The 16836-nt window shown below is 35.2% G+C and overlaps 3 protein-coding genes and 1 long non-coding RNA gene across 5 annotated transcripts in view; 1 reads left to right on the top strand and 3 right to left on the bottom strand.

Moving 5' to 3' along the window:
• The window catches only part of LOC18023047 (MATH domain and coiled-coil domain-containing protein At3g58370), a 1379-nt gene extending 790 nt beyond the window's left edge, over window positions 1-589 (top strand). The window contains 2 exon segments of the mRNA XM_006405393.2: window positions 156-236; window positions 239-589. Of these exon segments, the coding sequence (XP_006405456.2) occupies window positions 156-236; window positions 239-516 (359 nt within the window). The 3' untranslated portion in view covers window positions 517-589.
• On the bottom strand, window positions 459-3271 carry LOC18023046. 2 transcript variants are annotated; one of them, XM_024158878.1, is made up of 8 exons: window positions 3155-3271; window positions 1929-2185; window positions 1793-1861; window positions 1624-1713; window positions 1435-1493; window positions 1194-1350; window positions 1018-1099; window positions 459-591 (listed from the first exon to the last, which is right to left on the bottom strand). In XM_024158878.1, the coding sequence occupies exons 2-7, from the start codon at window positions 2181-2183 to the stop codon at window positions 1028-1030; spliced, it is 702 nt and encodes a 233-aa protein (XP_024014646.1). In that variant the 5' UTR covers window positions 2184-2185; window positions 3155-3271; the 3' UTR covers window positions 459-591; window positions 1018-1027. The 2 variants fall into 2 exon arrangements, with proteins under 2 accessions (XP_024014646.1, XP_024014647.1); XM_024158879.1 differs by having other exon boundaries at window positions 1194-1347.
• Window positions 3272-5777: 2506 nt separating this feature from the next.
• On the bottom strand, window positions 5778-6144 carry LOC112088350. The gene is made up of 3 exons (XR_002900516.1): window positions 6059-6144; window positions 5887-5969; window positions 5778-5794 (listed from the first exon to the last, which is right to left on the bottom strand). It is a non-coding gene; the product is annotated as an uncharacterized LOC112088350 (long non-coding RNA).
• A 7590-nt stretch (window positions 6145-13734) lies between these two features.
• LOC18023045 (glycerol-3-phosphate dehydrogenase [NAD(+)] 1, chloroplastic) lies at window positions 13735-16270 on the bottom strand. Its single transcript, XM_024158865.1, has 10 exons — window positions 15890-16270; window positions 15598-15674; window positions 15429-15501; window positions 15137-15354; window positions 14917-15024; window positions 14700-14801; window positions 14503-14623; window positions 14341-14395; window positions 14214-14262; window positions 13735-14133 (listed from the first exon to the last, which is right to left on the bottom strand). Exons 1-10 carry the CDS (start codon window positions 16128-16130, stop codon window positions 13987-13989), a joined length of 1191 nt encoding a protein of 396 aa, XP_024014633.1. The 5' UTR covers window positions 16131-16270; the 3' UTR covers window positions 13735-13986.
• Between the last annotated feature and the right edge of the window lie 566 nt (window positions 16271-16836).

The raw sequence follows: 16836 nt of genomic DNA, 5'->3' as shown, positions 1-16836 counted from the left end.
GATGTATGACGATACCAGAACTGAATTGGTTGTTTAACTTCTCTCTATGTAAGTGTCTGATACTTGAGAGGTTATTTATGGTAGAACATTTAATCTTAAAAAACCATATAGCCTCAAATACTATATTTCTTTTTATTATATGGATTATGTGAGACGTATATTTGAAAAACACCCAGACTTTGCATCAAAGTTCCGTGTTAAGAATCGGCATCTGAAGTCAACATACATGAATTTCCTCCTCCTCAAGAGCTCACTGATGATGATCTGGATGAAGCATCTGTTGCAGTGTCGTACGTGGCAAAGGGAGGGCTTAAAGTGGATTGGTTGGAGGAGAAACTCGAGGAAGTAAAGGAAAGGAAGAAGAAAGTGAACAATGGTAAGGCTCGGCTGCAAAAAATGGAGGAAGAGTTGCAGAAACTCACTCAGAAATGCTTAGACCTGATAGCTCTTGTGGATAAGGAGAAAGAAGATGTTGCGGCTGCCAATGTTTCTCTCTCGTTCGATGATGTTGTTTGATGCTATCGTGTTCTCAGAAACTTGTAGTTTGATTCTACTTGGTGTTGTTGTGTTCTTGTCGTCCCAATTTCATTTCTGCAACAGTAGAGGTTGATCATCAACTAGGCAGAGATTCTATGTTTTAGCTTTTTCATGCACTTGTCATTTGATTCTCAGAAACATGTAGGTTTAATTTTACTTGGTGTGGTTAGTGTTCTTGTTGTCACAATTCTTTTCTGCGACACTTAGGTTAATCATCAATTGGGCATTGATTCTAGTTGATCAAAAAACAGATGGTAAAAATCAAAAACTCCAATAAACCAAAATTCATCTCGCAGTTTCGTCGTTCAAGGCCGAACAAAAGTAAAACTCTCTGTACTGAACCACAACGGTCGGATCTTTCTAGTAAAAATTCTAAGAAAACCCGAGTCAATAAACCGTGGCTATCAAGTTTTTCTCCTTTTCGTTTCCTAATATACTCACAGCTTGGGACAAGGAATTAAAGACCAATTTGATATGTACCTGCGACTACTTAGCTAGCGAGTTTCCGGGCATTTTTCACTGCGCCAACGTAGAAATGCAATCTCCAAAGCAATATGTTGTCCTGAAACAGACATTTTGTTTTTTGAAGTTGTGTTATAATCTATCATATGGAAGATCGGTCCAAGAGTCTTATGTCAGATTTTCTGATGCCTTACTTCCTCCTCCAAGTTGACTGTAACCTCATCACGAAATTCTTTCCCTGAAGCTACATAGTGGTCTTTGATGATTCCAGCAATGCGTTTGAGATTTTCTCCAGGAAGCTCCTTGATTGATTTTTGAAGATCTCGCTTCTCGCCTCGGCTCATAGGTCTGCTAATAAGAGTAAACATACAAAACATAAGACCACTGAAAGAAGAATGTCCGAGAGAGAGAGAGGTAAGTGTCTGTATATTTTACCTGCATTTGGTCGCGACATTGTCAAGGAGTTTCTCAAGTTGCTGCTTCATATTGTCGAGCTAGTCAAAGCAAAGAGAAAAACATTACAATTTGCTTCAGACAAGATGTGGATGTAGCTATGTTATTACATCGTTATATGTTACAAGAGCTAGAGATGTTATAGAAGAAGAAAGTTCCTTAGATCATTACGCTGGCAAGTACATCATTGGTATGTTTTCTCTCTATTTCCTCGAAAAGACCAGGATCAGTCCTCCTAAGTATTTGTAAATCGTCCTCCACCTAAGGGAATAGATGTGAGGAACAAAAAGGTTTCATAAACATCTATTGGACGAAGAATGCAAGAACCATATGATCTCACATCCATAAAAGAAGGATCCTCAGGTTTTTTGTTTCTCAATTGAGTCATTGAGCGAGCTCGCGACTGCATCTGCAAACGAATTGCATAATATTAATGCCTCACCACTAAAATCTGAAGCCAAATATGATCAGTGTACCTCTTCAACTTCTGGAATGAGATCCTGCACACACTGCCTTAACAAGGCATTCAGCTTCTCGTTTTTTAGACTTGAGATCTCAGATCCTATAATTTCAGCAGAAGACTTCTTCGTGGCTCCAATTTCTTGATGAGGGATTCTCTCTTCTCGAGACAAGAGCTCTGCTACTTGATCTCTATAGTAACCCACATAGTTTGGTCCATTTCTGCTACTATCTAATGATGAAGGTGCTTCTTCTGCGGCTCTTTTAGTCATACCTGTTGACAATTCAGGTGATACAACAATGCAAATATCAGCACCAGACAAAGATAGAGAACTCAGACACAAGCCACATGTAACAAAAAAAGCAACTCATAACGTCCAGGAACGTTGGACATTATTACACTAAGCCTACATTGTGTATGATCGAAACATAAGCATCCAAATTCTTCCCCTAAAAACCCAATATGTCACTAGGTGAACCATTTCTTGGTCCTGAGATCATGTCCGTTAGTTCAATGCCAAAGAACAACAAAAGTAAGAGATATATCAAATCATTGAATCTGGGGATGGACACAAATACCATGAAAGACTGCAAAAGGCCATGTCCTGATGATTAAAAGAGGCACAGAAAGCGTAATGCAGTAATATTGAGACCATAACATAAGCACACAAATCTTTTCTCAAACTCCATATGTCATGAGGTGAACGATTTCTTGGTCCTGAGATCAACTACATTAGTTCAAAATCTATGATATTCAATGCCTAAGCAAAACAAAAGTAAGAGAAATATCAAATCATTGAAATTGGGAATGGACAAAAACACTATGAGAGACTGAAAAATGCCAAACCCTATGTCCTGAGGGTATAAAGAGACCCAAAAATCCTAATGCAGTAAGGTTTTTGAACATAACTTCAAGAACACCCAATGAGATTCCATCCATCCATCAATTCCATAAGTAAAAGACTCTAAAACTTTGGGAGAGTGATGAGATTAAAGAGAATCTCACAGTGACGCCCAAAAACCCAAACAAATCGAAATCGACCATGAAAACAACATAGAATTGCAGAGAACCGTTGTCAATTCGAGCATCGGAATTTATACATAAGTTTAGGTAAAGTAAAACGAGACTAGACAAGCGATTTTCAAATCACCATTGACAAATAGCGAGGTTTTTAGTTACGGATGCTGAGACAAAACAGGAAAGCAAAAGAGCAGATAAGGAGAAAGCGAGAAGGAAACTCACTCCCCCCGACTATGAAATATAGACGAATCTGAGAGAAATCGCCGGAGATTAGAATCGCAGGCGAACAAAAACCACCGGAAAAAGGAAAGTGAACATTACAGTTAAAACTGTAAATGCAATCAGTGTAGTGGAAAGGAAAGCAAAATACAAAATTTCATTTTCCCGTTTGAGCCCTTTTTGTTTCTCTACTAATTTCAGAGTTGTTTTTTGTTAGACTGTATACTGTATCCCGTTTGTGATGGAGGCTGTCACACTTACACGTGGTGGTGCCTTTTTCTTCACAAGGTAATAGCCTACATGATACATGTGTTAGTTTTTTTTTTGTGACTACATTTTGATATTTTAATTTTGTTATTTATTATAACTTTTCAAGATAAAATACATATTTTCCAATATTCAGATTTTTAAAATATTCAGTTTCAATTATCAGATTTCTAGAAACAAACAATATTAATTCAAAAGTGTGTGATCCAAAATATTCAAATAGCATGTGTAAAATAACTTTAAAAAATATCAAGATTCTCCAATGCGGATTAAACTTTCAAGTTTTAACTACTAGGTGTTTTAGCCCGCGCAAAAAGTTTCAAATACACTAAAAAAATTTTAAAAATTATAAATCCAAAAGAATTAGAACAACCAATTTAAGATATACTGAGATCAAAAACCTAATTAATCCCAAAAAATAAACACCATCCAAAAGTAAACACCCAAAAAATAATAGTAAATAAGTGTATGAAACCTATAACCAATTAAATTAAGATAAATGTGACTTCTTCGTTTTCTTTCTTTCCCTATTTTATACCGTTTAATTTTTCTTTTCATCGTCTTTGTCTTTTTTTATTCTTGTGTCTCTCCTCATTTTACCTTCTTCTACTTTGTCGTCATTGTTTTTCATGTATTTTCCTTCTTGCGCTTCACCTTTCTCTCTCTCCCTCTCTCCATTGCTCCCTCTTTCCCTCTCCCTCACTCATTCCCTCCATCTCTCTCTCTCTCACTCATTCCCTCCATCCCTCTCTCTCTCACTCATTCCCTCCATCACTCACTCTGTCTATCCAAATCTATATGTCTTTAAAGGCTTTTATTTCTCTCTTTGCGTCTCTCTCTCTTCCTCCCTCTCACACAAACTTTTAAAACAATTTCCTTAAAAGTTATTGATTCACACGGGATGTACTCCTAGTTTCTACTGCAATAGAACAGTGTTGTAGTTGTAATATAAAGGATTCGGAATCCAGAGGACCACTGTTACTCTATGACTTTGCGAGGATTGAATTAAAGCTAAGACGAAAGATGGTTTGTTTGTAACGTTAACGACAAGTAAAACAAGCTAAAAACGATTTCAATTTAAATTTAAAACAAGCACTAGATCAAGGTAATTCGCAGGAGTTTCAGAGATGAGAATCAAATGACTATTCAAGGCACAACTTAAATGCAGGTCTCGAACTCAAACATAAAAGCTTATCGATCCACTGTCGTGATCTCGATAACTTTATCTAACAACCTAAATTCTAAACTGTCGTTTGAACTTAGAAAATTGCAGACAAGCATTAACAAGCAGGTTTGATCTGTTCACGATTTGCCTTAACTTCAACTGTCGTTGGCTAAGGACAAATCGCTCACCAGTGTTTATTCTAGCAACCTATTACACTTTTGATGAATAGATCAACCTATGAGCGTAAATTGAATGGCCAGTTCAACCTAAGCGTTAAGTCTAACAAAGGTGAAGACAATCGATTTTAAACCCTATTTGCATCCAATTCTCTAACTCATGAAATCCTTTGAAAACCTTAATCTAGCTAAGAGATCTACTCAGACATGGAGAAAAGAAACACAGCAACAGATGAAAAGGAATTCATGAATTAAAATCGCAGAAGAGATAATAGGGTTCAGAATTCTTCTCAGAATGTAGCAGGAATTCTTCTCCCAATTGCTTACAAGCAGAAATCTCTCAAAACTCAAGCGTAAAAAGTCTGTAGAAAAAACGTGATAATAAAACACAGGCGGCTCTGGGCTTTTTATTCCATCTCACGCGACTTAGGATTAGGTAAAATCGTTTCCTTATTTTTCTCCAAAGGTTGGAGCAGGTGCTCCACGAAGGGTCCAAATCGGGAGCAGGTGCTCCGCGGATGATTTCTCCTAGGGCTGGGCGTTCGGTTAACCGATCGGTTTCGGGTCGGGTTATTCAGTTTTTCGGATTTTCGGGTTTAGATTTTGAAAACCATTCGGGTTTTTGAAAGATTTCAGTTCGGTTCGGTTCGGGGTTTGTCGGATTCGGGTCGGTTTGGATAATAATTTTGGAAACCGAAAATAAACCAAAAAAATTCGGTTTCGGTTTAATCGGTTTAAAATTTCTATGTAAATCCGAAAAATCCGAAAAAACCGAATTATTACAAAGAGAAACCGAAACATGATTTAACAAAATCATAACTTCAAAGTCTTCAATTTAGAACTTGAGTGACAATCTCCCAAAATATCCATAGTACGTTCAAATTTTTAAAAATGAAAGCTAAAATCAACAAACTCCAAACCAATACATGCTTAGTTCATACTAAAAGAAACAATACCAAAAGAAAAGAACTAGAAGAATTCTGCCCTGAACTCTAGTCTCCAACTCGTGAACTCCAAAACAAGTCTAAGATGCATCTGAAGAAACAAAAACCGATCACAACTAATGTAAAAACAAAAAAAAATGACATAAGAGAACAAAACCATAATAACAATTTGATATTACTTACACATGGTTGATGGTAGAAGACTTGAAGTGATTGAGATATTGAGATTCAGTCTTCTTTTTCTATTGGATTTTCATACTCAAACTCTAGACATACAAATGAACAAGGAAAAAAAAAAGTTAAAACATCTCAAGTGATAAATGAATACAAATAAACAGAGATAACCTCAACATACCTTTCATCAGCTTATCCAAATACTCATATTCAGAAATGATTTGCTCTTTCTTCACCAAGCCAGATTCACTCTTAAACCGAATTTCCTGCTTCATCCACTGCTATGTACACATCAAAACCTCCACCATATAATGTGTAAGACAGCTTCTATATGGAGTTATAATTCGTCCACTAGTGCTAAAAGCACTCTCAGAAGCGACGGAGGACACTTGCATTGCCAAAACATCTTTAGCCATTTGTGAAAGTATAGGATACTTAGAACTGCTTGTCTTCCACCAGTCTAGGACGTCATACTCTACACCAGCTATTGTGTCAGAAACCTCAATACTCTCCTTAAGATATCTATCTAACTCGTCCCTTGTATCATTCACTCTGGTCTCTGCAACCATCTCCTTGTAAATCGAATCCATCCTCTCATATCCAAGCCCCAAATCATCGTCCATCACTTCCATTCTGTCCTGTGATTGTGAGTGCTCTGATGATTGTGCCTGGGAGGATTGCGTGTTTGGACTTTTCTCATACCTAGAACTATACTCATCATACATTGCTCGGAGAACAATAAGGACAGAAGCATTGAGCTCTTTCGCATCTTTGCTGCCTTCGCCGTAGAGTCTCGCAAAACACATATTAGCTAAGTCCATTTTTTTCCTTGGATCAAACACTGATGCTATTATAAGCATCTTGTTCAAACCCTTCATTCCATCCCAATACTTGTCAAATTTCAGCAACATTACTTTAGCCTTTGCTGCCAAATCTTTATCTATACTATGCGTGAGGTTCATCAATGTTTTCTGGATAGTGACTATTTCCCCATAACACTTATACGAGTTCAAAGTGGTCGAAGCTGAGACTACAAGAGTAGCATCATAGAAGACAACCAGAAAACGTACTAACCTCTCAACATTATCCCAGTCAATTGCAGAAGGAGGTCCAACTCTTTTGTTCTCATTAACCTCCTCCGTAAAGTGATCAATATATAACTTGTCCTCCCTGGACATCTTATCAAATGCAACCCTATACTCCAAAGCCTTCTTAAGCATTGTGTAAGTAGAATTCCATCTAGTTTTACAATCCAATGGCAAGCTTCCCCGTGTCATCTTACTGGAGTCTACTCTGAGTTCAAACGAACTTAACCTAGTCGTTTTCGATCTAACATAGCAGATTGCATTGCGGATTGCACTCACACTGTTATCTATTTCAGTTAGACCATCGTTCACAATCAGATTGATAATATGAGCACAACACCTAACGTGAAAATAGTCACCACCCAACACAAATGCATCTGGACTTCCTAACCTAAATTCAGATGTAAACCGCCTAAGAGCAGAAGAGTTGGCCGTTGCATTATCAACTGTTGTAGAGAAGACCTTATCTATACCCCATTCAGCTAGACAGTCTAAGAGAACAGAGGAGATTGTCGAACCTTTGTGATCTTGAACATGCTTGAACCCGATGATGAACTTCTTTAGCCTCCAAAACATGTCCACAAAATGAACTGTAATCACCATATAGCTAGCACCTGTTCAATAGAAAAGAGAAAGAGATGTTACTCTAGAATGATAAAAAAAAACGATGTTACATTTTCAAACAAACAAAAAGATGATTGCACTTTAATAAAAAAAAAATACTTGTGGGTTCAGCAACCCATATGTCTGTTGTCAAGGATACACGTTGCTTGTTTGCTATAAAAATCTCCTTCAGAGCTCTTCTCCTAGTCACGTACATTTTCACAATGTTCCTAGTAGCCGTCCTCCTCGATTGAGTCGTGTAGAGTTTGCATTTTTCGCAGAAATGCTTCCAAGCCATGCAATCAACAAAACTTAGTGGTAACTCCGCAAGCACAAGCATCTCCTCCGTTGCTTCCCTGAATAATGCCTCAGATACTCTCGCAACACCTAGACCACCAGAAGTATTCAGTACACTCTGAGATTGTCCGTGACGTTGTATCTGACCATCTCTCCATGCTAGGAAGTGCTTGCAGATTGTAAGATGGTTCTTCAAACTCGAGCTCCCTGATGTTGTCTTACACTTAAAGACCTTGTGACAGTAGTTGCAAGTGCACCTGTCTCGGTCTTCTTTAGTCCTCGTGTAGTGCTGCCAAACTTCAGACTGAGGATCAAGAAGCTTCATCGGCTTCGGTGGCTGAGAAGCTGCGTCTTTTTCCATTTGCTTTCTCTTTCCACGACTCGCAGGTGTCGTAATCTCTTCTTCATCAACATCTATGTATGGACCATGCATGTTCTCTCCGTCGGTGTTAAATGTTGTTGATTCAGATGATGAACCCATCTAAGAAAAATAAACCATAACTCCATCAGTTAGCCATCAAAACAAACATATAGAATATAGAATCTATGATCGATACAAGGACCGAACCACAACAACATAAGCAACAAAAAAAGCATATTTCAAATCTATAGTTATACTGAAATTCAAATACATCACAACGTAAGCAACAAAAAGAACTTTCCAAGGAATTAGAAAAAACAGAGCACAAATTGTTACTTCAATATTTTAAGTCGATAGCTATAAAAAGCTTAACAAGCACATGGATTTGTTTAAATTGATTTTAAGTCAATAACTCAAAGAAGAAATCAAAGAAACATCGTTGTAAAATTTCACACATCAAACCAGCTGTAAGGCAGTAAGAGAAAGCAAGAGCAGCTGTTTTCCATGTGCAAACAAACGGACCAATAACATGAGGAAACAAACAAGAACTCAAAGAAAAAAATGAAAAAATATCTCCCAAAACTATACACCAAAGACAACAACATGTACGAGCTAGAGAAACTTGGAGAATCCAAAAACAAAAACCACATCAAACACTTGAAGAATCAGCTAACTTTAATCGGAAAAAAAAACTTGAAGAATCAAATCAGCTAATTTGAATCCAAAACGAATTCAACAACAACAAACATGAAAAAAAAGATGGGAATAGAGAAAATCACCTGAGATTGAATTCTAGACGACTCAGAATTCGGAGAGAAAGGGTTTTGAGCATGAGACTCCAGATTGAAATATTATTTATCCCCAAATCGATTTTAGGGTTTGAGAGAATATCGGGCAAGTTTGAGAGAATATTAGGGAAGAAAATATCTGAATCATCGGGTTTAATTTATGTTTTCGATCTCAAATTTTGAAGAATGGAATTTCGGTTTAATTTCAGATTTTGTTCGGTTTTTGAATTTAATCCGAACCGAACCGAAAACCGGAAGATATCAAAACTAAAATCCATTCGGTTATTTCACCTAAACCAAACCCGATCCGAACCCGAATATTCGGTTCGGTTTCGGATAAAAAATTCGGTTCCAGGTTATGTGCCCAGCCCTAATTTCTCCAAAAGCGTATGAAATAGCTCCTTATTGCTCAGATTCATCTCCTTTTGCTCAAATGCCTTCTAAACACTCCAATCCTCTGATAAGGTCTCTAAGTCACCTGATACTTCCTGAAAAGACTCCAAAAACTCCTAAAACAATTAGTAAACACAGGTTAGAATGAGCCAAAATCTCCACTCATCAGTTATGTAGTTAACACAAGACTCACTGTGAAGCTAGGTAACCTTTCCTATCACGTGTACATGTAATTCTACTAAATGTAACCTAAAATACCAAAAACAGATTCATGTTACCACATCCAAACCATCTATGTTGTCCATGAAATTCACTCGACCAAAGTAATATGTCGCAACCAAATCCAATCAGGCTGCCAACATCTAAGGTTGCTATTTGTGGCTGATGATTTGTGACAAAAATTGCTAGGTTTTCTTTCTTCAGTTTCTTATACTTTATTTTCTTTTTAATGTTTTGGAGATATTTTTTGTAATTCAAAACATATTAATAGAAAAAAATGAACCTTCCCTATAGTTTAGCTTGGATTTCATTTTAATTTAGGTATTTTAATAGAAAAGATGAACCTATATATTAATACAAAAAGTGCAGCACAACACTCTTCTTCCTTCCGTTAGATATATCATCATGCAAACTAAAATTTTTTTATAGAAGACTTATACAATATATCGATCATATAATAGATTAGCCAAAGAATTAGAACTGGACATGTGTTTTTAATCGTTGCACATTGTTATAATATCGACTACAAAAATCTCTAGCAACCAGGAATGAAAGTGGAAGCTTTGGCTATTTTCATTTGCCTTGCGAACCAAGTCTTCTTGGTATGATACACTGATCACCTCTGTGTAATTGGTCAGAGAAAATATTCACCGATTACCTCTGTGTTCTTCATTCTTCTTCCCTCCCGTGGAGCTTAAGGCCACGACTTTTTGGCTATAAACTTCCACTTTTACTTATTTTCGATAATCTATCTCTTTCCCTCTCTAGTGTCTCCCACTTTTTCTTTGCATTTTCCCAGTTGAAAATACTCCATGAAAACTAAAGGTTTTGTCGGTCATAAATAGATAAGACACACGATTTAATATATCACTCTCGCTCTCTCTTGTTTGTCAAAAGACGCCCACCAAGTGGGAAAAATATATATATTCTCTTAATTTGAATGTTGAACAGTTGAAAGTTTTCTTTTTGTTCAACCAATTTTGTTAACTTCTCTATTTGAATTTTTTTTTAACTCTTTTTCTTCTGATGGGTTGTTGATCAACTTTGGAAACCAAAGCTAATTTCTGATTCAACCAAAGCTTTTCCCTTTATTCCCCTTGATTTGATCGTATGATTACAAAAGCTTGGTTTCTCCACAAAACCTGAAAAAACTGTCAGATCAACTATGTGGCTAAAGATAAAACCCAGAAGATACGCTAGCTTGTCCTCTGTTAGAAGCTTATAAGCTTGCAAAATGATTTAGAGATCATTTGCGTAATTTAACCTATTGACGTCTTGTCTCTCATCTTGGCTTTAAAGAAATCCCAAATCACTTCTTTTTTTTCTCCTTTCACAGTTTTTTCGGCAGTCAAACTGGTCTAAAACAAGCTTTTTTATAAAAAAAAAAAACTGAATATTGGCATCGAAAGAAAGTTTGTCTGAAAATTAATTACTTCTGCTGCGACTTGCAACACTTGTATGGCTTTGTTTAAAAGAGAACAATACCAGATGAAATCCAGATACAATCGTTGTTGTCCTTCAGGGAAGTTTGGTATTCGGAAGAATTACAGATACTTTACTCTGCAGTCTCTTTATTTGTTTTTTAAACTCTAAACCATTGTTTTTGTTTTTTTAATATACGGTATGATAATGGTTTGTTAACTTAATTTAAACCATTATTTTCGTTTTTTAATATATATTTTATAAAAAATGTTTTTTAAACCCTAAACATTGTTTTTGGTTTTTTTAATATACGGTATGATAATGGTTTGTTAACTTAATTTAAACCATTATTTTTATTTTTTAATATATATTATTATAAAAATTTAATTTAAACTAATCTAAGAAAGGGTAAAGGGTAATTAGCCACTCTAAAATTAAATGAGAGAACTTTAAACGAAATTTTTACTTCTTATAATATATATGAAGAGAAGAGAGACAAGCTATGAAAAGAAGTTATGAGTCTTAAAAAAAAAAATTAAATATCTTAAAATTGGCCTATAATTTTTCTATTGTTATCATTTTTTTTTTTGCTTAAATTATGATTATTATGACTATGTTTTACTGGTCTTTTTTTTTTCTTACGTTTTTTCAATTAGGGTGTCTGCACCAGAGTCATTCTCGTTACCAATTGATTCCTGATCAGTGGATAAGCAAAAAGGATATTTTGTCATATGTTAGACTGAAATTTTCTTATTTTTACTCTTAATAGCAAAAATATAATAAGAATTTTCTTTTTCACGTTCTTTAACTTACATAAAACTTGACGATATGGAAAATAGCTTATCTCATTTTCACAACACCTTACTGTACTCAAAGAGCTCTTTTGTTATTTTTTAAATCCAGAAACATAGACTTGTAACTCGGTTGCTCCAATTAAAAAATCTCTCATTGATACAACAAATGGGTTTAACTTACCGTTCACCAAGTCCTTAAACGCCCGGATCACTAATGGCCACCACGGTAGCTTCCATCATCACGAGGTTGTTGCTTGCGGTGGCTACCGTTTTGCTCTTCTGGCTAACAAACCTCCTGCAATAAAGAGAAAGCCCATCGACAACAAAGAAAACCCATGAGAAGGTCTTATATGAGAGAAAGATTGAGCATCAGTTTCCCAAACAAAAACCATTTCCCTTTTGATTATATCCACTTACGGACGCGCTTCCAATGAGGGGAAAACCGTGGAAAACGTGGCATTGATAATCGTGGAAAACACAGCATCGGTCCGAGTATTCCAGTCGGAACGCTTGCGCATATGCATTCGATCAGGGTGAACGTCATGCATGGATTCTTCTTCTCTCGCCTCTTGTACAACAAGAGATGCTTTGTTTTTTTCTTTTGTTTTTTCACATTATTAGGTTATGTTTTGGGCTATGTATCGATTCAGATTAGTTTTGATGAGAATTTCAGATTCATTTGAACACAAAGCTTGATTACAATGTTATAACTATTGTACATTTTGAAGAGACAAAACTAAAGAAAAAACTAGTAAAATACTACGAGAAATATTAGAAAAAAAATGAGAAAAAGTGATAAAAGGTAGTAAAAACTAAAACGAGAGGCTCAATTTATATATATATATATAATATTTAAAGCGACTACTACCAGAATTTTATTTAATGTAGCATTTGGAGAATTTCAAATTCATTTGAGCACAAAGCTTGACTATAGTGTTATATATATATTTTGAAAAAGCAAAAGTAAAGAAAAAACTAAGGAAAAAACTAGTAAAACGTAATAGAAATATTAGAAAAAATAAGAAAAATAAAAAACGTGATAAAAAGTAAAAAAACGACAGGTTCAATTTCTAGATTTTTTTTAAAAAAGCGATTAGTATTAATACAACAGTAACAATACAAATGTGTACTCGATGTAGCATTTGGAGTGATTTAATTCGTATTAAAGTCACAAAGTATATATGCCATTCTTACATGCATGAATTTTAAAAATTCTAGTAAAATCTCATGTTATTGAGCTAATGATTTGAAATTATACCTTCAAATCCACTGTTATTGGAAAAATAGAAATAAGTAGTGGATTTTAGGGTATTTTCAGTGATTTTAAAATGTTTTATAAATTACAAAAAAAAAAATCTCATGTTTTATTAGGTGAGATTTCATAAAATTTTAATAACAAACCTAACTAATTCACTCAAATCATCTAAAAACTCATTAAAACTCAAAATTTTCAAAATCCTCTTAAATAATACTCCTTCTATTCACAAGTATTTGATGTTTAAGGGTTTTGCACACAGATTAAGAATGCATTTAATTTTTTTTTCTATACTAAAAATATTATTTATAATTCATTTAAATATTATTCAGCTAATAAAAAAACAATCTGTAGAATATAAAAGGTCAGAAACAATAAAACTTCATTAAATTTTATATTGAAAAGTGAAAATATCAAATAATTCTGAAAAAAAAGCCTCCTAAAATATCAAATAATTCTGAAGAGAGGAAGATTGAACACATTCCTTAGCCAAAATACAAGTTAATTCGTAACCGTGACTCGAAACAATTCTTAAAACTTCACTTAGATGATTTGTGACATTGTGTGACTGACTGAATCTGATTTAAGAATTACTGTTCAATAAAACGTAATTAGATAGTCAAGGTGAATCGCGTTCGTGAATCTTTCATTTTTTTAATAAGCGAATCCTGTACTTGTGATAACAACATAGAGCATACGACTGAGTTCGATCCAAACCAATTTAATTTGGATTGGACCAATAACTTCGAATAAACAAGACCCTCTAAACCAGCTAGAAGGTTCTACTCATATAGTAAACACAAAAACAAAAAGAAAAAAAAAACGTTAACCTCTACATCAAAATCATCAACTGAGATTAGTCTTTGCAGATGAATGGAACCAACAATAGAAATCAGGCTTTGTGCTCACGGTAATGAACAATGGCTTCAGGTTTAAGACGACCTATGCAGATTTGGTGAACTGTTGAAAACAGCGGAAACATCTCGAGCCATCCAGAGTGGTTCAGGAATCCGTAGACCTCTTTTGCCGTCGAAACACCCTTTAATTATAAGCAATCAGTTAAAGAGATTAAACAGATAGTTTCTAAGATAATATGTTCTGTATATATTTGGTGTCTACCTGTAGCTTTTGCCCTTGTAGCATCTCTGCTTCAAGCTCATCAAAAGACCTGTAACATTTCCATACAAAACAACCATCAAAACACTAACTATAAGCAGTTGAAGTGACCCGGAAATAAAGGTTAAACCTTTTTCCTCCGCTTTGGGCAAATGCTTCTGCAACTCTCCGGTTTCTTCCTCCTACTGTAATAGTCAGTCAAAAGAAGAGAGAAGCTATGATCAAGAGAGCAATCACTGTTACAGTGGACAAAAAGAAATCAAAGATAGCTCAGGTTTTGTTTAATCCTTACAGCAAGTTGTTATAACATCTGCTACACCGCAGCTCTCCAAGAAAGTACTGTCTTTAACAGATGGAAACATAAGCTTTGAGAGAGCTTTCATCTCTCTTAGACCAACCCTCATGATTGCAGCCTAGAGATGTTTTAAAAGTAGATAGCTTTAGGAACTACTTTAAAGGAAACACTATACAAACTTTCATTTAACTTACCTTAGTGTTATTACCCATTTCCAAACCATCCACGAAACCCGCTGCTATAGCCACTACATTCTTCAAGGTCCCACACAACTCTACTCCTTCAACATCATGGACCTATTTTTAACACAAGCCTTATTGTTACTGACCAAATTCTACAATCCTAAATGGCAACAACTTCAGCCATTTCAACAACCGACAATGAAACTAAAGAAGCATGAGAATTTCTCACCGGTGTGACAATGAAATACGGAGTACTAAACAATTGAACCCATGTGTCAGCTATCTCTCTACTCTCTCTATATCCAACCGTTGCCTCGCTAAACTTCTCCTCAGCGATCTGTATTATACACCGACACCAATGTGAGACCAGAACGTACCAAAAAGTAGCAAAATTTGGATCATGCAAAGAAGAACAAAACAAAAAAGGAAAAAAATATCGATGTAAGAACCTCTTTGGCAATGTTTGCGCCCATAAGAACACAGCAATTGATACCGAGTTGCTTGGAAATGAGACTGGAGATCATACAGGGACCTTCCGTCTTCACTTCCATTCCTTTAACAAGAGATATAGCCTCAACAGCTCCTGTTATCTTTCCACTTAGTTCCTTGCATATACCATCCATGAACTGATGCGGCGTAACAAAAACCAACATGTTTGCTTCCTTCACTGCATCGGTTTTAAACCCATCAATTTAAAGAATCAAAATTTGGATCATCTACAGGACAAAGCTCATCACTGACCTGCATTTTCAAGGTCAGGATCCGCAACAACATTTGTTCCTAGCTTAATCCCAGGGAGGTACTTGACATTTTCCTGATAAAGAAACCAAAGACAATAATTACAGAACAAAAACTAAGAAGAATTGAAAAAAAAATCAATCAAGAACCAAGATCATCCATTTCTCCTTACATTGGTCTTGTTGATTACATCAGTGAGCTTCTCACCATTTGGTAGAACCTCCTCAAACACCCACATCCTCACTTCATCTGAAAATTCGCAAAATGATTCATCAAAACCATTGGCACAATTCTCCTCACGAAAAGCAACGATTTTTCCCCGGGATTATCAATTCTAACAGATAAAAATCTGTTTTTTTTTCAGCATTGAGATCATAAAACGACACAAAGAGAAAGACTTTAGAAACCGATTCAATTCTCTTCATTCGATTTCAGATTATTTTTTGGCTTTAGAATTCGTTTACCGTGAAAAGAAGGGAGCTTGAGGGCATTAGAAGCAATGAGCTTAGCAGCGACACTTCCCCAATTCCCACTGCCGATGACAGTAACCCTAGATTGCGAATCGCCATTGCCGGCTTCTCGAGCAGGAGACATAACGGAGAGAGAGGAAGAGAAACGAGAGAAGAAGGAAGAAGGAGAAAGAGAACGTGGAGACGAAGGGAAGAAGAAGATAGAGAAGAATGATGAAGGGCTTCTTCTTCGCATGGAAGATGGAGATTGAGAGGGGACACGTTAGCGAAAGGAGGAACGTGTAACTGTAATGCCTTTGGATTGATTTGGAGAAGCCAAGCCGCCATGTTTTTTTTTGTTTTTGTTTTCGATGGTTGGATCTTACGCGATCTGCTCTATGTTGTTCCTTCCTCTTCCTCTCTCTCTCTCTCCTTTTCTTTTTCATATAGATATTTTTCTATTTAATATCTTCCCAAAAAAATATTGCATGAATTTAACTTTACTAAAATAAATAATATTTTGTTGTTTACCCCAAAAAAAAGAGCACTGATATTTTTGATATTTTGGTGTTTCAAAATATAAGTCGTTTTGGAATTGTATCATTCTTGGTTTCTAATATAAATCTTATATATAAAAGATGGATAACTCTTTTCATATGAATGTCACATCACTATTTTAGAGTTAATACAAAGATGACATGTATCAATTTTTAATTTAAAATTACAATTTTTTTAAAAAAATAATTATTAAATTTTAATATTAAATTTTTAACCACTTAAAAAAATAAAATTTTCTTTTATTAATTGATTCCTAAATAACATTTATATAAATATTAAACAAGAATTTATGTTATAATTTAATTAAAAATATTGATGGTTTTTGTAGAAACTTTTAATTTTCTAATAATACTAGGTGTTTTGTCCGCGCATTTGCGTAGGCTAAAAGGTTTCAAAAAATAAAG

Source organism: Eutrema salsugineum, unplaced genomic scaffold (assembly GCF_000478725.1).
Source record: "Eutrema salsugineum unplaced genomic scaffold, Eutsalg1_0 scaffold_14, whole genome shotgun sequence".
NCBI lineage: Eukaryota > Viridiplantae > Streptophyta > Magnoliopsida > Brassicales > Brassicaceae > Eutrema > Eutrema salsugineum.
This window is presented reverse-complemented; position numbering and strand designations above follow the sequence as displayed.